The sequence below is a fragment of the Apis mellifera genome, linkage group LG9 (genome assembly GCF_003254395.2).
Source record: "Apis mellifera strain DH4 linkage group LG9, Amel_HAv3.1, whole genome shotgun sequence".
Classification (NCBI taxonomy): domain Eukaryota; kingdom Metazoa; phylum Arthropoda; class Insecta; order Hymenoptera; family Apidae; genus Apis; species Apis mellifera.
The window spans coordinates 12,009,316-12,034,839 of record NC_037646.1 but is presented as its reverse complement, the minus strand read 5'-3'; the positions used below and the strand labels follow the sequence as shown (position 1 = coordinate 12,034,839).

The 25,524-nt window shown below is 37.0% G+C and overlaps 1 protein-coding gene and 1 non-coding gene across 23 annotated transcripts in view; both read left to right on the top strand.

Moving 5' to 3' along the window:
* LOC408976 (protein kinase shaggy) overlaps nucleotides 1-25,524 on the top strand; it is a 40,169-nt gene that overhangs the window by 9,978 nt on the left and 4,667 nt on the right. For 3 of the 22 annotated variants that reach the window (XM_026443018.1, XM_026443024.1, XM_026443009.1), the window contains exons 2-9: nucleotides 3,492-3,524; nucleotides 21,728-21,918; nucleotides 22,065-22,148; nucleotides 22,483-22,521; nucleotides 23,166-23,276; nucleotides 23,621-23,858; nucleotides 23,996-24,189; nucleotides 24,656-24,712. In XM_026443018.1, the coding sequence (XP_026298803.1) occupies nucleotides 3,492-3,524; nucleotides 21,728-21,918; nucleotides 22,065-22,148; nucleotides 22,483-22,521; nucleotides 23,166-23,276; nucleotides 23,621-23,858; nucleotides 23,996-24,189; nucleotides 24,656-24,712 (947 nt within the window). Of the gene's footprint in view, nucleotides 1-3,491; nucleotides 3,525-6,635; nucleotides 7,218-17,248; nucleotides 17,890-18,411; nucleotides 18,481-21,706; nucleotides 21,919-22,064; nucleotides 22,149-22,482; nucleotides 22,522-23,165; nucleotides 23,277-23,620; nucleotides 23,859-23,995; nucleotides 24,190-24,655; nucleotides 24,713-25,524 lie in introns of those variants that run through there. The other 19 variants (XM_026443011.1, XM_026443012.1, XM_026443019.1 and 16 more) reach the window with 19 other exon arrangements.
* Mir3754 (microRNA 3754) lies at nucleotides 5,709-5,837 on the top strand. The gene is given in 1 exon segment (NR_039446.1): nucleotides 5,709-5,837. It is a non-coding gene; the product is annotated as a microRNA 3754 (primary transcript).

The window sequence follows — 25,524 nt, the reverse complement described above, 5'->3', positions numbered from 1 at the left end:
GGGCGGTTCACTGCGGCGAATTGTAGTCACTTTACTTCGTTAAGCTCTAAAGAGACGAATGCCTCGTTGCTCGATGCATGTTTTCTTTATGGTTGTTTTTCTTCTATCGGGGATAGCCAGGATAAATTACGAGTTTGTCTTATTTCTCTCTCTCTCTCAAATGATATAATGATTAAATATTACAATAAACTGAATTATAAAATATAAAATTTAAAGCATGTTTCACATAAAATGAAAGAATATAATTGGTTTTGGAAAAGATTAAATACGAAGAACATTATAATAAATATAGAAAATTTTTTTAAATTAATTTTTTCTAACGCTCTTATTAAATTAAATGACAGATGTTTGGATAATTAATCGATTACTTTTTCCTTCTTCAAATTTTCACGCTAACATTAAATGAATAAAAATTTGGAAAAATATATATTACTTTGTAATGATATATTTTGGTAAATTAATTAATTGATAGATAAATGAAAGGCATCGCGACAACAGTCCGGTTAATTTCGTGGAAGAAAGAAAAAAAAAATTAACGATCGATGGGAACAACGCTTCTAACCGGAATCGTGATTCGCGTGCGATCAAATGGTGGAAAATTTGCGTTTGTTAAAGCGGATAAAAATGGAAATTTCCTTTTCGACAATCGATAAAATTAAAGAGAGAGAGGAGAATATTGGAAATCGCTTGGATGTCGAAAGACGGAATTGTAAATCAACGCGTATGTTCATCATCCAACTTTTTTCCTCCACGAGATAATCCTCCCGGAATTCTCGAGAATGCAACAACGAAGGATAATGAACGCGGATCAACCGCGCATTTTTGGATGTCATTTATATTAATAACGCAAAATTCTGGTATCAGGCCAAAATCCGACCGACTTGTTTTTCCGGCTGCAAGGTCAGCCTCGGCGGGTTGCGTTACGAGAGGGACGACGAGAAACGAGCTCATTGACTCTCCGTCTCTCCTATTTTATTCCTCCTCTTCTCCCCGTGACACACTTTACCCCGCAGTTTTCCACGCGCATGCAGGCGGCGGAGAATTCCCCGCCGCGAGTGGAGACCGAGTCTTCTCCGCCTCCGACCCCGGAAACCGACAGCCGTTCCAGCAAAGTGGATGCTACGTCCGTGTTGCAAAGCTTGGCCAAGAATGGGAATGGTTATGGATACAAAGGGGGAGCTCGCTCGTCGTTGTAAGCGTGACACTTTGCTTGTGTGCCACATGGGCCCCAGCGTAGGAGGCTGCTTATTTTTTTGACGGAAGAAAGCTTTCCAATCCATTATGTATCGCCTCGAATCGATAACTCGATGAAAGGGACGTGGCATCGCTTGTTCGTTTCAATCGTCTAAACTCCGAGATCATCCTCGTTCCTCTTCTCTTTCACGATCGTTCTATTTAAGTTGAAAGGTTTCCGTAGCCTCGTTCTCTTCTTCTTGATAAATTGAAAATCTTCTCTAATTGCTCTTTTCCACGAGATATAATTTTTATCTAAGAATAACGAGGAATAATCTTGCTGCCCGCCAAGACTCGAATCATAGATGATTGTTCCACAGTCCAAATTCCAATTTATTTAAGCAAAGTCTTTTCTTCTCTATTTGCGAGAACAGGATGTAACGAGGGATGCTTCCGTTTTCGAATGAAAATCTGCTATTTGCCCAATACACACAAAAACTTGTTTGCTTTTCGTTACTATCGCCTGGTGATATTAGGTATAGGATGCTATACGCTTTATCTCTTTCTTTGGTGAGAAACGCGCACGTATACGCACGTGGATGAGATCTGATTGTATGCTTTCAATGGACAAGTGATCATTATATTGTAATGGCATAGGGAGAGGTTTATACGTATACCTGTGTTTTTATTCGTGATAAAAGTGATGGTGAATAAATCGTTAACGATATCGTCAATTATAGTTTTATACAGTGTGATTTGACAAGATATGACGATAATACGTATAATTAATAGGTAATGCAAATATTGATGTAGAAACGGAAGAAACTATCTCGGGGTGTTATTTGTGACGATATATTCATACTCGTATTAAAAATAGAATTGTTATGTACAAACATGAAAATAAGTATAATTAAAATTTGAAACACAGGAAGTGTATTATACATCTTCTAGATGTGGAACAAATTGGGTGTGGCAGCAAGCTCCTGTACTCGCCACTAGAGGACTTTTCATCGATCCTTCTTTTCGCAAGATCCTTTCTATTATCGATTCTTTTGTATAAATCTTATGACGTGTTAAATAATTGCCGGCTAACCAATTATCGATGAATCTAACTTAGGCATTATAGAAAAGATTGTACGTATTTAAATGTCTTTTATATTTAATAGGAAATAAATAATTTCGAGATATTTTATTAGTAAAAAACATTTATATATATGTATTAATTATATTTAAAAAAAAGAGGATTTTTGGATTAATGGGAATGGAATATGGTTTCGTGATAAAAGTATTTTAAAAGTAGTTAGCTAGATTGTTTTAAGAGTAGGCTATACCCTTTAAGATTTGTGCAAGGTCACTGGAATTTAATGTGAGATTGAAATAGAGGATTAAAGAAATCGTGGCTCTAGATCTCAATCACATTATGTTCTAAATAGCTGCTATTAAATTTCTGCGATCAATTTCCCAAGAGCGCAACACATCTGTCTCATACGTGTGTACGTACGTACGTACGTATACGGTGCTGTCACAGGCTGTTTCGATTTAACGAAAATTATTTGGACCGATCGTTCGAAGGCTATTGTTTCGTTTATTTCTATTTTCAACAATAGGTTTTTATCTTGTTTATAGTAACTCGCTAAATATTAAAGTTCAGATAAAAAACTTTTGGTGGTGGAAAGCTAACGAATCGAAGAAAAGTTATAAATTCAGTTTTTTGTTTGTCTTCTGTCTTACGCGCTATTACATCTAATCTGTAAAATATTTTATTGGGAAGATCGGTCAAGTTTACGTTTCGGTCAATGTGTTTGAGCTTATTGTCGTACTCGTTTGGAGAGAAAGGAAAAAAAAAAATCATGCGTACTAAGAAAGAACGATTGATTGCTTTTCTATTGACGCCATTTTGCGCCTACACCGATGTTTGATTAAAAGACTAAACACCGAAAGGGGCGCCACTTTCTTGCGTTAAGTGGCGCCCCCACTTTCATGATAACTGTGGTTCTCGGTTAGTAAAGCAGAACATACGCTCGCGAATAACATCGGAAAATATCGTGTTTCACTCTTTTCGAGCATAGCGATTCTCCCATACGTTTGAATCGATGACACGTGACGCTTTGCTCGGGCTGTAATTAGTAATTAATAATTTCCAAAACTTGATTTATAAAATAGTCACGCTTTCCAAACATGAATTTATTGATTTGAAATTAGCGGAGCACGCCTTACGTTGTACACACGAAACACAATATATAGTTATATAGAATAATATAATTAGATTACCTTTTTGTGTTGAAATGCCGCAGTTTGGTTTATTGTTTCATTTTCAGGTCATCCGGCTGGTGGTGTAACATTAAAAAAAGGTAATATTCCGATTACTACCGTAGATGCTATTCATACTATGCTTCACAAAGTAAGAAATTAAATGAATTTTTACAAAGAGAAATTAGAAAAAAAGATACTTTTATCTAATTTTTAGTACTTGGATTTTTGATATATCTTGATTAATATCTCTTCAATTATTATTATTACTGTTGTTGATGTTATTACACTACTACTATTATCGTTAGTGGTATAGCCCTCTAGTGAGGAATATGAGAAATATTAAATCAATCTATATTATCGATATTTTACGACAAAAGAACGCCCTGCGATACTATATATCTATCCTTATATCTCTTGTTAATCTTTATTGAAAAACTGTATTATCCATTTACGAAAATAAGATATTAAATTAGAATTTAAATGGTGCAAAAAGTCTATAACAACAACTCTATAATAAAGTAAAAATTATTTGAAATAAATTCAGATATGCTATCGAATAATATTTTTAATTTTCCAAACAACTACTGTTGTAAATGTTTAATTTACATTTTAAAACGAAAAACGAATAGGAAATATAATATTTGGTTATAGTATTTCAGGGATAAATTAGTCCATCTTCTATATAATCGATAATCCAAATACTAAAAAATGATTAATTCATGCCAACTATCAAACTACCATCGATCGTGTTTATCCATCGTAATTTATTTTATGTTACTTCACCATCGTAACTAATCCATCGAAACGAAATTTACACCTCACTTCCACATCTCGAAACGACGATCTCGAAAAATCGTGTCTATTTTAAGAAAGTTTATTACCACGAAAGTTACGATCGAGGTTATGTGTCCAGATGCGGAACACGTGTCGTTGTCGAAGACTCGGAACGGTTAGAGAGTAAAATAGATTCGACACGTCACGAAAAACGTAAGCAGAAATATATAGCGTACCTACAATTTGATCGTTCCGAGGGATTGGTCGCGTTTGCCCTTGAAATTCACGTGCCGCGCGATATTATACGAAAGGATAGAGCGCGCGGAGTCATTTCTCTCGGTGAACATCTGGTCTACGTTCCATTGATTTGTCATCGCGGCGAGAAGGAATCAGCTGTTCGCAAGGCTACCCTTGACGAATACGAGTGTTCACCTTTCTCCATTCATGCGGCGTCGAGTCGATCGCCACTCCGAGCCTGGTGAACACTCTCAGACTCCGACAATACCATTATCCGCTCTGATCTATTACCCCTCGAGTGATCTCGAATTGTTCTCCATTCTCGCGACCTCGTTCTTATTGATCCTATAGACACAATAATGTGCTCGCACTTGTAATTCGTTAATATCTGGCCTTGCCTCGCTCGCCATTACCCAATCTATATCGATCCTACCAATTTTCATGAATATTCCCTTTCGATCGATCCTTCCATTATGGTCGAGATAACGCGTGCAATTTGTGTAAATGTAACAATTTACATTTAATAGTTATTAATTAATAATACTAATATAACGTAATAAAATCATTCAGACATTTGAATACGTATCTCTTTAATTCTTGATGAAATTGATTTGAAAAAATGTTTTTCGAAAATAAAAACGATTGATATAATAATTATATGCTGATAAAATCTCTAAAAATTATATTAATATATCGTGTTCCTATATTTTAATTTTCTATTAGAGTTTTTCATAAAAAGTAAAAAAGTTAGAGTTCACTATATAGATTTCAAAGTAATTGTCAAATCAAATTGATCTTGTTATTGTAAAAATTAATCGAAATTTGAAAATTCCTTCTCGTAAAAACAATTTTAAAAAGAAAAGATAAAAGATTGACAATCATGGAATCATGGAAAAAGAAAATATATTTAAAAATTTTTCGACAAGGAAAAAAAGGGAGGGGAGTGATATCGTAAAATTAATGGAATCCTGTCGTTCCAATATCTAATGCAAGAGGCTTCGATAGTTGACAGTTAATTTGCAATTCATGATCTTTATCTTGGCGGTTTGGTTCAAAACTTTTAACTCATAACGCGCGAGTCGTCGGGGGAAGTGGTCGGGAGTTAAATAAATTTCGTGCATGCGGTCCACGTATTATTTACGCCTCGAGATCGCTCGTGTTGCTCGTGCGTCAAAGATAAGCGGACATTGTTTCGTCTCCGCCACGTAATGAAATATGTTTGCCAGATATGTAGGTGTCTGTCGAGCTTCCGTTAAATCCCTAGAATCCTTACATGTGTGGTGTCTTGACACGATTGCCGGCTTTCATGGTGAAAAACTCATTCTTTACGTGCGCGAGCAACGTGGAATAGGGAATGATTATTACCGAAGCCGGTTAGTGTAATAGGACTCGTCGATCGAATGCGTTCCGATTGGTCGATGCAATTGGATTCCGATTCGAGTTTTATGCCTCCTCTCGTGAATTCGATAGAAAGCATTTCTTTCTTTCTTTCTTTCTTTTTTAAATAATTTCGTGGAAATTATAATTTTGTGATACGTTTGTATACAATAGTTTCGTTATATTTTAAAGTAATTTAGAAAACGTTAGAAGAAAGAATTCATTGTTTTCTTCGTGTATGTATATACAACCGTGAATATATTTTCTTTGCTCTTTAAAAGCAAACATCGTTCAGAGAGATTAAAAAAAAATCGAACGACATCTTTTAATTAATGTATCTATTTTGCACGAACGTGTAACCGAGATAGGGTTATCGCAATTACGGGAAAAATTGCAAACGCGTTCGGATACACATCGATATCGAGAATCACGTTCGATCGCGAAAATAAAAAATACGATATATAATGGATTGTTTATATAATAGAGATGATTGAACATTCTCGTTTAAAGATGAGGAGGGGGAAAAACGATTGCAATTCTGATTACAATTTGTACAGAGTATAGATTTAAAAATCTTATCTCTCAACGTATTTGTCCTGTTTCTTGTTATCGAGTCAATTGTGCAGGAAAGAAATCGAATGGAGAAATTCGGAAGCATTTGATATCGATCGAGTTAGAAAAATCTTCAAATCGAAACGAAACGCCAACGAGCGAGTCGAATTTAAATAAAATTGGTTGTCGATCGGACAGGGGCGAATAATACACAAACACTGGGGATAATCATCGCGATGAAAGTCATTGTATATACAACTGAAGGGAGGGGGGGACCAATCGCAACGCTATCGACGAGAATCCTCCTAGAAATCGTTAATCTTCACAAATACCAACGCTCTCGCCGGCGACCCGTGAATTTCAAATAATTTCTCCCCGTGTCGAATCGAAAATTCAAACAACGTGTCTAACGTCTCTCGATGATCGTTCGTCCCCGCGTTATTAAACGAAATTTTCCAAAAATTCTGCGCGATAAGTAAAAAGTTCTCGGGAAAGGAAGGTGGTTAAAGGTAAACTCGATAAAGGTGAGACGACTCGAGACTCGAGATGAGGTGGTCGCGGGTGTGGTTCAGGTGTGATAACGCGGAATATAATTAATAATTGTTCCCGTTGAAAAAGCGTGATCGTATAATCGATAATCCTTGTCTCGTTTGCGAGATGCGTGAACGTTTGTGAAAAACGCGACGGTTGACGATAGTTGACAATTGGGGATCGAATGCGTTTCTCTGTGATCGAGTAATCTACATCGTTCGTAAAACGGTAATAATATCGTATCGTTGCGTGATCGTCGTCCGTGCTGAACATGGATCTTCCGCCTTCGTGGTTCTTGTGCGAGCTCGCCAAATTGATCGGTAAGCAACCATAACTTGTTTCCCTCGTGTTACCGTTATTATATATAACGTAATCGAGCAAAAAGAATTTTTCAGATTCGCAAGAAAGCGAGTTGTTATTGTTTAATCGAAACGAAATTTCCAATCCTGAAAGCATTTCTCGAGAACCGAGTAAGTTTGACCGGGTTCGGTTGAAAATAAATTCTAAATTATATCGTACGAATGCTTAAATACAAATTGAAATGACCTATTATCCTGTGTATAGAAGCAAGAATCATAAACCGAAATGATTTATCTAAATAATAGTCTCGGATTATTGTGATTTCGACGCGTTTGAACGAGTTTGAACGCCGATCGAGAAATAATGTAAGCCGCGCACTTGGAAAGCAAACTTTATCCGGCCAGATGCGACGATTTCCCGCCATCTTTCATCGAAATTCTTAGTTCGATTTCGAAACGAATATCCATACGCATATCCGCGGCACGAAGAGCCGTTTCGAGTGACGATCGTTCGCATGGAATCTCATTCGATTTCGAATGGATCGTGAGCTATTTTTACGAGCATCGCCGCAAGCGGTACAACTGGTTCCTTCTATTAATAGTTATGGCGTTATCGCCATTTTCGCCGGTGTTTTTTGTCTTTAGCTGCGAGAGAGAGAAAAAAAGAAGAAGCAACCTCGCCCAATGCCAAAACCACTCTTCGCGTTGCGATCGTATGGTGATTCTTTTTTTTAGAATTTTAAAATTACCAAACGTAATGATAGAAAAGGGGGAAAGAATAGAATAGTTGAATGAAGAAGTAATAATCGTTAGAAGGAGTATTAATAAAATGGCGAAGAGTATTAATAAAACGTAACTCTATAATTTTCTTCGAACCTGCTTTTTTGAACGTTTGCCATACGCTCGTTACACGCGAGACGAACATTTGCGAGAGTGGTTAACGAAGAATTGGCAGAAGGCTCGATTAGGGGTGACGTCATCGTTGCGAAGAATTATTAGCAGAGGAACGTCATAGGTGACGTCGACGAATTTAGATTTGATCGTGATCCAATAGAAAACTCGTCACTCGGTTGAGAGAAGTAGTACTTTTCTCTCGCAGTCGCCTCAACGACACCACCAAGAATCTATCTCTCTTATAAATAATGCGTAGCTATTTTTCGATTGGATATTCGAAGAGAAATTGTATTCGCGTCTCCTTTTCACAATTTTTCCGCCCAAATTATGTAATTCAATCAATTAGGCGATTATTCTCGTTGCGAAAAAAATGTAAAATTTGTTAAATTCAAGCAAGTCTGAAATGTAAAGCGCAAAACGTTACGAATGGAAACGATAATTGGCAAATAAAAGGTTTTTCGTTCGATGTTAACGCGTCGAAGATGGATCAATCGTGGGATCCATTTTTCGTAAAATACAAAGATGCTCTGTCTTTCAAATTGTTGGCCAAATTTATGTCGCGAGTTCTTTTAGAAAATGTTGCCAAGACTCGTGCAAAAATTGATCGCGCTTCCTCGGAGATGCTCGTATCGAAATGTGACACGCGAACCGAGCAAATTTTCCATCCGCGACAATTCTTCGTATCACGCGAATTGGCAAGAATTCCACGCGGCCTAGTCACGTCCCGTTCATTCGCGCGTTTAATCGCCAGCCTTGAAATCCTCGCCTCTTCTCCTTTTTTATTTCCCCTTTTTCGTTTTTTCCTCGAGACACAAATCCGTGTGGCAAATTTTCCGCCTCTTTGTTCCGTGACGGCGATTAAATTTGGAATACAAAAGTGTACGATAATTTTCTTAACTTGCGAAATTACGTATCGCCGCATGGATCTTACGATCGTCCGAAGAACAATGAGAAGCGAATCGAAAACTGCTCTCTCGTTCCTTATCGCGCAATTTCATAGAATGTCACGGAGTGATCCCAATTACGAATTTACCTCGAGTCATCGCCCAAATTCACGCGGCATTTTGCGTCAATCTCCGTTTCCGTTGACGCCAACTTCCGCTTTTTGTATTCCAAAACATTCACGAATTTTAACGCGTTTCTGTCCAATAATAATATTTTCCTGTTACTTTTTTTTTCTTCCTCGCAACGAAAATAAAGAAGCGTTCATTTATCGAATAGAAACGAGTCCGCATCCGCAAATCGCTTGGAAGAAGAATACGACAAAGATACGTTTTATCGAGTATTTTCTCTTTACATTCGTTCGTCGAATCATTGGAGAAGATGATTGGTCGAGATATAAACATCGATCGATGGAAAATATACGAAATGGTAATAATTCGATTCCACGAAACTTTTTTCCGTATTCCTCGGGGAATCCTCCCGGCTTCTTATCGATTACTGTGCGAGAACGCGCGGTAATTTTACTTTTCTCGCGGCAACCTGTTATTAAATTATATCGATCGCGCCGAGAACGCGTCGAGAAATCGCTCGCCACGCGTCGGATTGGAATTTTTATGCTCATCACACCGCGTTGCGCAATCTCGTAAATTCGACGTCTGTTTCTTTCTGTTTCAGAATGATTTATTGTGCGTGTCTTTCTCTCTCGATCTAATCGTTCTTTCTTTTTTCACACGAAACGATTTTTATCACAGAAAATCGATCGACGAAATTTGCATACACGCATTAAACATGAAAATAGCCAACTACGAGTCCCAAGCAAACTAGCTAATTAAATACACGAAAATAGAACTATCGAGCTAAGAAAATTCTAACCTTATTACTTCACTCCTATAACCTTTTCCACTTTCCTTTTATTGCTCTAATTGCAACCAATAGCTTTTCTCTCTCTCTTTCAATTTGGCCAAAGATCCATTGCCTTTCTTCGATCGAAATCGAAGAGAGAGAGAGAGAGAGAGAGAGAGGAAAAACGGAAGAAAAGAAGGAAAATCTTGTTGACTTGTTGGTACGATCGATTAATCGATTAAACTGTACGAGCGTAGTACCTTCAGTAGTCACAGTAGTTTCCGCACCCCTCCCTTTCTGCTTCCCGTTCTGAAGAAACCTGGAATCCCGCCAGAGCTGTTCACCGCGCTATCATCCCGAATCTAGATTAGTGTGAACGAACTCTGCCCTAAAATTTCGTTCCGCGTTCAGAGCAGCGTGTCTAGGTCTTCTTCTCCCAATCGTTTCCTTATCTTTCCTTTCCTTCTTCTTCTTCTTTTTTTTTTTTTTTTAACTCGCTCACTCCCGAATAATAACTCGCGAAGCGTGTCTTGTTTTTTCGGGAACAACGAGACGAAACAAAGAAAAATAACGCACGGTATCATCTGCTCCGCTTCGTTATTCTCTGTATACGCGTCGAACTACTTGTCGAAATACGAAGAGATAAAGAAAAAAAAAAGAGAAAAAAGACGAAGGACAGCTCTTTGTAAAGAGTGCTACGTTTTTTTCCCGATATCTGGATTCGGAGAAGGAAATATTGTTTACGAGATAGCCTGATAACACGCAGTGATAAGGAATTTCGGTTACATACGGAATATATATGTTCATATATATATTTTTTTTTAAGAAAAATAATTTACTTTTCAATAATTAATTTAATTGTTTGGTGACAATTTTTACTGTATCTTATTCATTTCGAATGATTTTAGTTATGACTAGAAAATATTTAATTATTATTAATAATAATTTTTAGAATTTTTAATTTATAGAAAATTAATTTACAAATTAATAATAGTATTTAAAATAATTACAGTAGGAATAATTATAGGATTTAATTTTTATAAACTTTAATTTTATTAAATAATAAGATTGGGTTTTTTAAATTATTATTATTTTTATTTATAAATTTAATTTATAAGGTTATGAAATTTATGTTGAAAAATCTATTATTGAAATTTTATCAAGAAAATTTGTATCAATAACATTAAATAATAAATATTCATGAATTAAAAATTTCAAATTTAAATAATAAATTTTATTAATTATATATATGTATATATATATAAATATATTAATTTCGGGTCGATTTTGATCCACGTTTTTTTTAATTTCGAAAATTAAATCTAGAATTTTCTCGATGACACCGCTTTGAAAATTGACTCCCGTTGGAAATCGAAATTAGAGAAATTCAAAATTTAAATTCTAATTCCGACTGGTTCGAAATACTCGATTGTCGATCGATATCGACGAAAATTTGTACAATACTCGATTAATCGCTTTCCAATCTTTATCCACGTCACGTTGTTAACGAATATCCCTCTGGTATATCGATCTTTTGTAAATAAATCACGGAAGTCGTTGGAAAATTTACAATCTCGTCCAATTATCTTTGAAATGGTTCGCGTAATAGACGAACGCTTAATTATATAGTCGCGTAGAGTCTCTACATAAGCGTACGAACGAAATGTTAATTGTGTCGACGCGTTTTAAAAACGAAACGATGTTGGTGAAACTCACAGTGTGCGATCTGACACGTAAATCATGCGTGTGGCTCGAGTTTGAAGGCTCGACGAGTTTCTTTGTTGCAATTATTCGAATGGACTCGTGATCGTTGGCAATTTCAAAAGAATTCTCGAAATTTCGAGAAAATCTTTGAATCTCGTGTTGTGTTCGAGGAGAAGAAAAACAGAAAGAAGCGAGACTCGCGGAAAAGTAAAGAGAGAATTTATTTGTTTCCAAAAGAAATTTGTCAATCGATGATTCAATGTAACGCGATCCATCTACAATATTATTGTAACGTAGTAGTCTCTCTCTCTCTCTTCCCCTTTATCTTTCTTATTTATTCGATAATAATAATATTCTCGATAGAGAATACACAAATACATTAAGGTGCGTGTAATTTAAATACTTTGATGATATTTACTTGTTTTTCTTTTTTTTTTTTTTTCAAGGCTATCGATCAGAATCGATAACAAAACGGGTGTAATTATTTTTCAAATAGATCAGATATTTGGCGGATAAATCGCGGATAACGATTTCAAATCGATCGAAGAGTTAAAACTTTTGAACAAATTACGTAAGAAAGATTGTTTGCCCGCGATGTTTGAGATAATTTTTCTCGCGATATAATTTTAAACAATTATATAATACGGAAAATAGGCGTGTGACGTACACGTTAATGAGAAAGGAAAAGAAAAGAAAAAGTCAAGGCGAGAAGTGACGAAGCATCGGGGGATAAAATATGGAGCGTGTCGTATATTCGCGTAAAAGGAGCCGTGGAACGCGTCGTCACGAGCTACGATCGGGGCTCGAAAAATTGGGAAAGGAGCGTAAATATGGAATAAGCGGTTGTACACGGTGTTGCGTCAGATGATTTTCTGCGTCCTCGCCGGTCGAAGTGTATCAATACCGAACACCAGAATAACCGTTCGATGTACAGTCGATCTATTTATATGGTCGATCAGCTGCGTTGCTCGCTCATAACTCAATAACGATGGCCTCGACGCGTACACCGTGTTACGCGTGCACGCCATTCTTCCTTGCTCGAAACATACCGATCGCCGCTTGTAAACGAGGGACAGGTATCGATCGTGTTTGTTAAATGTTTGCAACGTGTATGCAATAAATTGTTTGCCTCTTACGTGAGAATGATTTGAAGGAAGAAAGAAACTGAGAGAGAAACGATATTAACACCGCGATAATTTCACGGAATCGTACGTATGAAAAGTAAATCTAAAACTTCCGTGGAAATTTCGTAACCGATTTTTTTTAGAACCATCATAAATATAAATAGAATTTCACGGATTTGGATTTTAACCGTCCGAGACGAGACATTCTTTTCTTACGAATTTTATCTCTGTTGAGCCTACAGTTGTATATAAGATATACAGAGAAAATTGATCGATTTGATTATGATATTTGTTTCAACGTCGCGTTTCAAAAGATTACAAAGAAAGAAAAAAGCGAGAACAACAGAGGAGGATATCACGCGCGCCAGATAGTTGTGCCGTATCTTCGTATCGCGATCTTACACCACTCGACGATTTCTTCCTCCTTTTATCGCTCTCTTTCTCTCTCTCTCTCTACCTTTCATCCGCCAAACGGTCCAATTACGTTTCGATGGGATTGTCTTCGAGGAATTGTTTTTTCAGTTCCATCCAGTTTATTTTCGCGGAAAACAGTGGTCTCGTTGTTCGCGAAACCAGTTTTCGAGAAGCTTGAAATCACCTCGATTTGACTCGATGATCCCCGGATTAATAATCGATTATTCGGGGATTGTCTTTTCGTCCGAGATCAGATAACGTTCGTTTTCGTGGAACGTGGTTTAGCTTTACTCCGCGATGACCGCGATCGATAACCGGCGTGCCGATGAAAAAAACACGCGATAATCTGACCGTTCCGAATTACGTACGCCCTATTGAAATTTCTATCGATCGAACCTCGTTGCCTGGGAATTAAATTTAAATTGACCTTACGACCATCGGATATCGATGAAAATTAATCGGATAGATACTCGAAACATCTTGATATATCGCGATACGTATATATATCCATTTCCTCTTCGCTACAGATTTTAGAAAAAGATGTAAAATTTACGAGTCGTATCAATTTTTCTTCGAAACGTTCGAAGAGATGGGAGATTTCTCGCCAATTAGATAGTTTTTAAGGATAATGGTTTTCGTTATGCAAGAGATTTCTTTCGTTTTCCTCTTGCTTCTCATAAATGTATATATATATATATTCGTTTTTAATTATTGATACGAGTGGACGATTATTAAGTTTTTAATAATTAAAGAAAAAAAAAAGACATAGTTTCTTAGCACGATTGACGACCTCTCGCGATAAATTAGTTATAAATTCCCGTTTCGTTCTGGTGTCATCGGCCTCTGTAGGTGTTATAGACAGTGAATTTGCTTTACTTCTTTCAAGCTCGCGGCTATAAATTATCCAGTTTGTTCGCCCCGAAGCTTTAAACACCGGTTTTCGACATACTTACCCGTGAATAAACCAACGATTCTAAAGAACAGGTTTCTTATCGTGAAGAGCGAACTTCATTCGAAAATTAATAACGCGATGTTTTTGCTCGTTTCTTTCTTCCTTTTTCTCTCTTTCTCTCTCTCTTTTTCCGAAATCGAGACGGATGAAAGTGGATTTTTCAAAGAAACGATAAGATAGTTGACTTGAAAAAAAAAAATTAAAATTAAAATTAAAATTCTCGAAAAAGAAGCTTAGCCAAACGAGTTGTTTATTTCCTTTATTTTTTTTTATTTCAACGAGAAAATACGGGAAAAAATAAATCCACGCGTAGAGCGGATCGGTTCTTCGAACAGTTCGCTCGAAACGATGTTATCAGCTGTTCGCTGTTATTGATCGCGAAAACCAGCCTCGAATCTTTTTCGGACAGCGCTGTAATATATCATACACTTTCGATATCATATTTCAAGTCGTTGAAATGAGCTAAGCTTATAATATTTATATATAGAAATAATTTTAAAAAACCGATTTTTTTTTTTTTGATTTTTTCGTCTCTTTTTTTTTTTTCTTCTTTAAAACGGACGATCTTATCGGAGAAGAATTTTAGTATCATTCTCATATATATGTATATACCGAAGACATAATTGCTTTTTTGCAATATTTTCAACGCAGCGCACAGGTTTCACGTGCGATCTCTGTGCTGTTGCCAGTCTCTTATCTGCTTATTACAGCTAAATATAGCGGATGCTCTAACCAGCGTTCAAATATGTACCAACGATATATCAATGTATGTTCACGACACCCGCTCGTATGACTTGCATTGATTTCGAGGAACGAGCCCGAGAAATCGTCTCTTTATCTCGATCTCATCTCGAACAAGTGGCGCAGATTTCGCGAATCAAAATTCTTTCTTTATTATTATTATTATTCGAGCGAGATGTATTCGTTCAATTTCGAATAACTCGATAAATCTCTTATCTCCAATTCCGACGATCATACTTTCGATAATCGTATTCAACTCTTCTCCTGTCTTCCTTTCCTTATCGCTTCGATTTTTTTCCTTTTTCACTCGTTTATTTGTTTATTTACTTATATTCACGGAAGAATCGAAAATTGAATTTTCTTCTAGCGCGCGCGAATTTTTCCACGAAACGTGTAAATTTTTCTCGAAACATCGAAGGAAACATGTGTGACGCGGGGAAGAAAGAGAGGCGATAATAAGCTTCCGTGAAATATTCCGCGGTTATCTTCGAATCGTATCTTCGAAATAATAGATTGGAGAAAGCTCTCCAATTCTATATCCGTCTCTATTGGCACGCTCGTTTCGCCTATGCTAAAATATCGCCGTTTCCGTATCACGGTTTCTATTACACGCTTTTCAATTTTTCAAGTCGAACGACTTTATTTCGTAAAGACACACGGATCGATTCGAGGCAATTACATATCTCTTTGTTGGAAATCCATTTCTTCGGGTAAAAAAAAAAAAAAAGAAATGACAGTTTCCGCCCGATTACGTGAAAACGATATGGATTTTTGCGCTTCGTCCGCGATATCGGGCGCGATTTTAAATAGAGCACAACCTCTATTAATAGGACGATCGAGGAACTGAAACGTCTTCATCGAGGCGAATAAAGCCGATCGCCACGTTCCAAAATAACGATAGCGCCTCGACCTCTGACCGATTACGCCTCGTCTTGCTCGCCCGACTCCACAAAGATCGTCTATTCTTTCCCCCGCGTTACCGTTTTTCCATACCAACCTTTTTATTCGCTTTATTATCGATCGATTATTTAATTTCTTTTCATCATTCATTTCCAACTTGCATACGCAAATTTTTGGAATTCCGATGATCTGTGCTTTCTCCTGTCGTTGGAGAAGAGGATATTGTAAATGAAAGTTGAACGACATCCGATCGATTTTTCGATCGAGATCGAGATTACATTTGTAACGTATCGGAAACGTTGAAAAAGCAACGGTCGCTACGGCCAACCGCGAAATTCTACTTTGCAAAACTGGCACGTTCTACTTAATCCGACGTAACGTCCGTCATTGACGACGCGATCCACTATAAATAGATTTTATCATGAATAATCCTCTAGTGTCGCGCGCGCGCTCGTGTCGAGTTTACGAATAATAAAATATTATTCCTCCCCGATAAATTCTTATCCTCCTATCCTCCTCTCTGATCGCTCACATTTCCTCGATCCATTTATTTCGATCCATTTTGCGCGACAAATAATCCAAATCTATCTGTCTCTTCTTTTTCTTTCTTTTCGAAATTCGAAAGAAACAATTTCGATTATTACTATCGATCGCCGTTTCGATTGTTCGACCTCAACTTTCTAGGAAATTGGCCGATCAGATTATCCAATCTGCGTAATTGCAGGCGTCGAGATCGTCGTCTTATCCGTGGAACGGAATTAAATGAAAACGGGTTTTAATCGCGCGGATAGGAATAGCAGCAGAGTAGAGGATTTGCGAAAACTAGAAAGAGGGGGAAAAAAAGCGTCCGATACACCGAATTTAGAAAAAAAAAAAAGAATATAAGTAAGTCGCGGCGCGTGATGAAATTTCTCGCTCGATAAGAGGATCTTTTTTAATAAAAATCGTACGGCAAGACGACGAAAAAATTGCGATAATCAAATGTACGAGAGATAAACGAGCGACTTTGAAGCGAGAACGAACGAACGAAAAGTAGCAGTAAAAGAGAGAGAGAGAGAGAGAGAAAAAGGAAAAAAAGTAGGAAATGCAGCGCGGAGCGAGAGAGAAAAGTGTCGTTCCCCCTCCCTCTGCGGCGTTCGGCGTCTCTCTCCCCCCTCCAGGACGTTGATTGTTTCGCGGGTAATGGCGATTGGCGGCTGCGTTCGGTTTAGTCGCGTGCCGAGACGCCGTGGAACGAGAACGCTTCCGACGAGGTGGCCGGGTGGAATGCGAACGACGACACGCATTGGGACGCGCGATTTCGCCATTCGATGGTATATTAGTATTATAGTAATCCGATTTCGACTCCTTTCGAAACGATCTCCGTTTCGTTTCGCGCTTCTCGCTTTCGTTTCGAAACCCAATTTTCCAACCGTGATCCAAATTGTGAAATAAAAGTGTGTGAACGTGCATCGTGCATCCAGCCGTGTTGAAATCGGTTCACGATTTAAACGAGTAACGAGTAAGTGTGTGAGATAATATAATAACGCGAGAGGAAAGTGCGTTAAATCTAAACTCTGTCTCTGAATCAACTCGAACAATGGCGCGATCGCGCGAGCACGGCACGTAAGTCGAACCGTTTCAACCGCTACAGCGAGTAGAGAATCGTGTTTCGAATCATCAACGGCCCTTCTCCTCTCTCTCCCCTCCGATAGTCGAACCATGATAAAAGATATATACGGTGAACTCGACCGACGTGTCGTTGTCCTTGACACGATGTTAATATTAGTAGCTGGTCACCTTCCAAATCGTTTCCAAGCGTGCGAATATTTGTAAACTTGTACAACACAAATTACATAGACGAAATTTAACGAGACGTGTAGCGGTGTATCGACGACGTTGCTTGGCCGCAACGAGTCTTGTCTTCTTGCGTGTAATCAAGTGCGTGGTATCATCGTTGTTTCTCTTCCTCGTTTCACCTTCGAAATTACGTTCGAGAAACGAGAGATCATAATGGCACCCGCTGCCACGTTGGACTGGTCAGAACCGTGCCAACACTGGCGATATCCAAAATTCTGCCCGTCCGGGCAGCAGCAGAAGCATGAAAGGGCGAAGAGCGCCATGGAGTTGAGTAGCAAGGAGGCGAACACCGCGTACAAAAAGTTCTACAAATTCCTGCGCCGTCTGAAGAACAGGAGACGTAAGTTGATTCAGTTTCGGAAGGAAGAATCATTGTTCCAAGAATTGGCCTCGCTTCTTCCAACGTGAACATGGCGAAATATCACTACCTATACGATGATACATATATATATGTATATGTATTTTTCGTCGAAAATATATAATTATTTCTTAGATTAGATAGATCTCTTCGTAGTTTTATCTCGAATCATTTAGATGCGTTTGAAATTTAGATTTAGACCCGCTCGGATTCGTAGGCGTGATTTATTCCACCAAGTTTCCACCAAGTTTGACCGCGTTTTAATCCAGACGCGCGTACATTGTACTCGAAATATCTTCGACCATAACGAAATCAAAATAATTCGACTATTCACCGCTCGGTTATTCTTGCTTCTTTAAACAGTAATCTACCTATCTTATAAATCGCGCGAGTTTTTTTTTTTTTTTACCTTTAATTTAATTCTCGAGAAATTCTTGTGCATTTTATTTATTTATTTATTTATTTTTTTTTTTTTTTTTTTCTCGATTCAATCGTCACGGACAGGAGTGCTCGAAGAGATAAATTCTAGAAGACTCGAAGATGGAAAAGATCGATCGGATAATCGGAAGAAAGGTATTCGATGTAAAGAGTTGTTCGTTAAAAAGGAAAACGTTTGATCGACAATTTTTATAAAAAATAAAAACGTTGTGGCATTCGAGCACACCAGGGAAAGGTTAGAAATGCGAGACAGGCGAGCAAAAGAAAGAAGAACTGGTGAACGAGAAATAATATTCATCGACCCACTGACATTTATCCCTTGTTATTCATATTTATTTTTGTTGTGTGCGTCGACCCACAGAAATTATTTTTTTTTCATACGGTTTAAGAGACGGTTGCTACGTCACTTTGACGTGTCGTTATAGGAAAAGAAGATGAAGACGAAGAAGACGAAGAAGAAGAGGGAGAAAAAAAGGCGTAGAAAATTGGGAGGGGGAAATTTCAATTTTTCAAATTAAACAAAATTTTCAAATGTTAATTTTTACGCGAAACGACAAATTCGAGATTTGCCATTTACAAAGATGAGACTTGAAGTATCGAACTTGGAAGCGCATCGATCAGATTCACTAAATAAAACTTGTTAAACTCGTTAAACACTTGATAAAACTTAATATTTATACTATGCAAATTGCAATTGTTTGGTCGAGCGTCGATCCAAGTAACATTTTTCGATGGAATATGGAAAAGATTTATGGAAAATATTCTTCGCTTAAACATTATATAATATACACAAACGATCAAAGAAGATTGAAAATTTTTTCTCGCGCAAATCTTTACAAAATATATCAAAATCGTTTTTAAAAATTTTTTAAAAACTACAATTGTTCGATCCAAGATTCATAATTAATTCAAGCACGAGTTCAAAATGGCGAATCCTAAGATTAATTAAATTCTTCCATCTCGATTTGAAAAAAGGAAAAATCGGTTGGAGGACGCCGTTGAACCGTGGATAAAAAAAATGTCAAATGCGATAGGCGATTTCTCGATCGGGTGGAGAGAAAAGGTGGCGGATCCCCGGTTAACAAAAGGGAGGAGGAGTGACGCGCATCCAGGCCTGTTGGTCGCACTTTTTGTCGCATGCCGGATTTACCACCTGGCTCAGATGCGACCAGAGATCGCCACCGCTTGACCCACTTTTACGTCTCTATACGGAAAATAGGGAGCACGTAGTCCGACTAGTTCGAGAAAACCCCTCCCCTCATCCTTCTCTCCAACGAAAATATTCCTCCACGGATGGATTCTATGTATAACGAGCGTCTTTCGTTATTTTCGAGCCAATAATATTCGCCTATTCTCTCTCCATTTCACACTGTTCGGCCTGTTTGCCGAGTTGACAAGTTTAATCGTTGAAAGTTCGAAATAAAGTTCGCGGAAGTAAACGAACGGGGGACGAAAAGCTAGTTTAAAAATCTCTCGCGTCCACATTTTTTTTAAAGTAACAATTATGTTATACGAGAAAATAATTAAATTCGTTTCTTTAGAGAAAGATTTTTTATTGTAATACGAACTTGAAGAAACTTGTTTCGAAATACTAAATTTTCAGTAAGATTAATCGAATACGGATTATTAGAATGGAGAGATTCGCTACAACATAGTCTTTTTGCCGACCATAACCAAAGGATTAAATAGTCGATCGATATTCGGTCAAGAGATGCGTAAAATTGTCGGTATTTTGCTCGTGTCGCGAGATACGTTAAATGAAAAATAAATTGCCACGTGGAGAAGGAAAATTCATACGATTATAATCCTTGCCGATTACGTTGCGTAATAAAGTAGGGAGAAAACCCGTCCGACGTGAAATTTCTTCATCGGTTCGAACCATTTGCATTGAAATTTCTATTAAACGGCGAATAAATAGAGGAGAAATGGAATTGATCCGCGTTTTCGTTCTAAATCGAAACTTTGAAATGATACTGTTCTCGTATCGGGGAGTGGAAAGAAGTAACGGTAACGAAAGAGGAAAAAGGTTAACCGGAGAGAAAAATGTTGGCGAAATGTCAAGAAGGAAAGCACGGTCCACGTGGCATCTTATCGTTGGCCGCGCGCGTTTCGATTCATCCGGTGATGGTAAAAATGCGATCGCGAGTCAATTCGATTTCCTCCGAATATATTTCTGCCAATTCTTCATCCCGATTCGATTCGATTCATTTGTGCGCCGCGATCCTATTTTCAGCTACGGTTCGATGAGAAGAGAACCGGTCCGCACATCGCGTTATCTATTAGTCGTAGTATCTCGTCAAGGTTATCCTTCTCGCCCGTTGACAATCGTCTAAGGACAGTCGTAAAGATCGATACGATCGTGTGCAACCGTCTTGTAATTCTGCACAATTATTCCTACGATTCGTGGCCAAATATTCTTCTTTTTCTTCTCACTTTTTTTTCTTCTTTGTTCGATTCACTCATTCGTCCATTCTGCTGAGAAACAATCTTTGGTTGGATCTTATTTCTTATCCAAGAGTTTTTTTTATGTATAGTCAAGTATGAGAAATTATTCGAATGAATATAAGAAAATAGCATCGTTTGAGAATCTTATATTCTCAAACGTTTCGATTTTAAAAGGATTGTATATCTGATTAGATATATTTTTGGAGGAATCATCGATTCTTTTTTTTTTTTCTATAACTTCTCGTTGCGTTACAAATCGTTAAAGGACTTTCTCTCTCTCTGTCTCTGTCTTTCTTTACTATCACCTTTGTTGGAAAAGGAGTTTTCGAGATTATTTTTTGAGCAAAGCAAATATATACGAAGCAATATGTTAAAATCATAAATTTTCTCTCTATTCTTATTCGATAAAATCTTATTCTTAATAATAGTTACGTAAGAGATACGCGTCATGTACAAAGATATTAGGTATTTATATATTTTCCATTTCTCGTTCATAGAATATTTAAATTTCATTCAATTCGATAAATCGGAAAGATAAATCGTAATACTTCAATTTTTTTTTTTTCTTTTTTCTTTTCTCCAACTTCACTTTTCTAAAATCTTTTCCAATTTTCCACGCTTTTTTACGCGTTTCTTCGATTAAAATTTCATTGCTTACGATGCGGCTGTTTCGCGAATGGCATCTCTGTTAAAGTTTGACTCGACTCGATCGATCGTCGAAATCGTCGGATCGAGTCGATCGACGAACTAACGTTAAACAATCGTACATCCGATCGATCGATTATTTAACGTTTTAACCTTGATTCACTCGGCATTGCTTCGCAGAGAGTTAAAATTATTAGTATATCGTGTGTTGCGCCCTTCTCGCTGTGCCCTTCTTATCTCTCTACATTTTCGTTTTCGATTGTTTCTATGGGCGGTGTGATGTATAATGCAGATAGAGATGGCAACAAAGTTACAACCGTGGTGGCTACACCTGGTGCTGGTCCGGATCGTCCCCAAGAGATCTCCTACACAGACACTAAAGTAATCGGTAACGGCAGCTTCGGCGTTGTATATCTAGCGAAATTATGCGACACGGAAGAGCTGGTCGCCATCAAGAAAGTTCTTCAAGACAAACGATTTAAGGTGAGAGAAATTATCTTACGTATGTATATCTCGACAAATTGTTCTTAAAAACGATGATATTCCCAATCTTAATCGCTATTTACTCTCGAGAACGTGCAACGTCGCGTCGTGTCGTTAATCGAAATTTCTTTTCCTTTTATTTATAGAACAGAGAATTGCAAATCATGCGGCGCCTCGAGCATTGTAACATCGTGAAACTGAAATATTTCTTCTACTCCAGCGGTGATAAGGTAATTATTCACTGTTATTTTCTATTTCTCGTACACTCGATTGAAATTTTGAACGTATAAAATTATGATTTACGAATTCTTTTTTTTTTTTTTTTCCTCCCCTTTTACGCAAATTAGTAGGTTATATGTTTTATATTGCGTTGCGTAAATTACCTCGATTCTTTCTTTTTTTTCTTTCTTTTTTTTTCTATCTTTTTTTTTTTTCAAGATTTTATAAGATATTTATACGTAATAGCAGCGATACTTCTGATTTCTGTCGAATGATACACAAGTCTCTAAATAAAAACGCCTAGTATTCGTTGTTTAATGCATGCGACGTTGTGTTATTTTGTAGAACATCTTAAACGCAACTAATCCAGTTTTTCATGTGGACGTAAGTGAACAAGCGAGTATCCAGTAGTTTTCACGAGAAACATCCTTTTTCGAGAAAATTTAGGCAAATTCCCGCTTAAATATAATAGGCAGATTGAAAAAAAGAAACGAAGAAAAAAAAAAGAACCGATTTTCGTCGATCCAATTTATCATATATGCGTGGACACATTGGACACGCAGTAGAGAAAATCCTTTTGTTTATAATCAAAGATCCTTGTCACTCACTTGCCCTCGTCACGAATCATATTAGAGAAGTTCACACTCCACTTTACGAGAAAAAAGTTTATCGTTTGATTTTTTTTTTTTCTTTTTCTTTCTTTTCTCTTTCTTTTCTTTTCCCATAGTAGCGTGTGCAATGTATTTCTATAGCCTTGAATGATTTTTTATTATTCAACTTACGTAGTAAGCCGATGCAGCTTGACCGCTAGTCATAGAAAATAATCATCGCGCGCGTGTGTGTGTGTGTGTGTGGCTCAAAGGTACTTGGCGCGTGGACAAAACTAGATTTAAACTAGACGTCAATTTTGCTTTTGGAGCCGCGTGCGCCTTTGAGACGGCACGTATCCGCACGATCACGTACGCGTGATCGATCCTCCGTATCGACACGATTATCTATTAACCATATCTTCCGCGGATTTCTTTTAGAAGGACGAGGTTTATTTGAACCTAGTGCTGGAATACATACCTGAAACTGTGTATAAAGTTGCTCGGCATTATAACAAGAGCAAGCAGACCATACCGATTAATTTCATTAAGGTAAGCCTTTCCTTCTTCTCCGTTACAAAGAATCTCGCGTTTACTCTATAAATATCGAACGATTATATAATTAATTGATACAATTAATTTAAAAACTACAATATAATTTATTTTAAAATAATAATTTATGATAAAATTAATAATAACCATATTTGATATAATAATTTTATTTATTAGTATAAAATTTTAACATAAATTTAATTAAATTATTATATTTATAAATATTTTTTTAATTTTCTATTAATTTTATTGATTATAATTATATATATATAATGCTTCATATATCCAAATAGAATTAGAATTCTTCGTATATATACATATATATCGTATTCTGTACTTTTCAGCTGTATATGTATCAATTATTCCGTTCTCTGGCGTACATCCACTCGCTGGGAATCTGCCACAGGGATATCAAACCGCAAAATCTTCTGCTCGACCCGGAATCTGGCGTTCTCAAGCTCTGTGATTTTGGTTCCGCCAAACATCTGGTGAAAGGGGAGCCCAATGTGTCTTACATCTGTAGTCGTTACTATCGCGCGCCCGAATTGATCTTTGGTGCTATTGATTATACTACAAAAATCGGTATGTCTACCATTATTGAAGTCTCGATTGAATTTTCATTAACGATCAATTTATCGTTAACAGAGGATTAAAGTTAAAATTCAATTTTTCCAATTTCTTTTTCAACCAATCATATGAAACCAACGCGTGTTTCGCAGATGTTTGGAGCGCAGGTTGTGTAGTGGCAGAGTTATTGCTCGGCCAACCGATATTCCCAGGGGACAGCGGAGTGGATCAATTGGTGGAGATCATCAAGGTGCTCGGCACCCCGACACGTGACCAGATACGTGAGATGAACCCCAATTACACCGAGTTCAAATTCCCACAAATTAAGGCGCATCCATGGCAAAAGGTAGCCCATCGCCCCTCTCTCTTATTATTATAATTGTTTTAATAATAAGCGCCCGTTGTAATCGTGGAACACACGGTGTCGTCTACGTAATTCTAATTTCGTAACTGCGTACGTGTTCGTGAGTAATGGGTGAAACGAGTGAGCCAATCCGCTCCCGTTTCAACGAGTTTTTAGGTGGTGTTCGAAATTATTATTATTATTAGTAATTTAGAAAATATTATTTTTAACTGGAGATAAAGAGATATCTTGAAATCGTTAACTATGAATAATGGAACGTAAAACTACTTTGAAAATGCGTACTTGGTTTGCACAGGTTTAAATAATGTTTCTTGTTTTGTAAAAGTAAGGAAAAATGAGAAGGATAACGAAAGAACATTGAAAGAGGGTAAGATTTCGTTCCATCTAATTGGTTTCTCAATTGATCCTAATCACACATTCATCGACACATGGTTACTCGTGGTTACAGTTTATGCTTCAACGAATGAGTGGACTAAAGTGTTCCACGGAGCACCAAAAGATTAGAGTAAGTGATCCCCTTGTTGAAAACGCAAATTGTTTCTTTATCACTTATTGGCTATTAGCAAATATACCTTTTTTTTTTTTCTATCTCTCTCTCTTTCTCTCTTTTTCTTTTTCTAGTACGTGAATATTATACTAACCAACGTAACCAACGTATTTTGCAGCATCTGAAACGATAAAAATAATCAGGACACGATGCTCAATTACGGCTAAAACGGAGGATGATGAACCCGACGAAAACGAAAAAACCATCATCATTTCGATTCTCTGCATCACAAATCGCTCGACATCTTTTCTCAAACTCACGTATAATATCTGTCATTTTCTCATCTTCATTTTTCGACCGACTCGTTATTTTTTTTTTTTTCTTTATTTTAACCAACTTTAACATTAATTAATCCCGTTCTCGGTATAAATCACTTACTCTAATGTTCTGGTGGTGAACGAAAGTATCTCCTTAATGTGTCAAAATCGATATGCAATAATTTCGTATCGATTTAATTGTTTTCTTTTTTTGTTGACACGAAATCATCTTACGATTCCGTTTTTATTCCGTTTTTATCCTCTTCTCAGTTTTCATTATCCATCCAAAATATTCGATATAATTTTGTTTTATATCAATCACGAGTTGTCACGTTTCTTCTTTCTGTTTTTTTTTCCCAAGTAAATACGTTTTGTTAAAAAAAATCGATATACCAGTTTTTTGTTTTTTAAAAAGACCAAATCGATAAATTTTATCGACCATTTATTATAGAAACAAATGTAAAATTTGGTCAAAGTCGAAGCATCTCATATCCACTAATTTGATCAAGTATA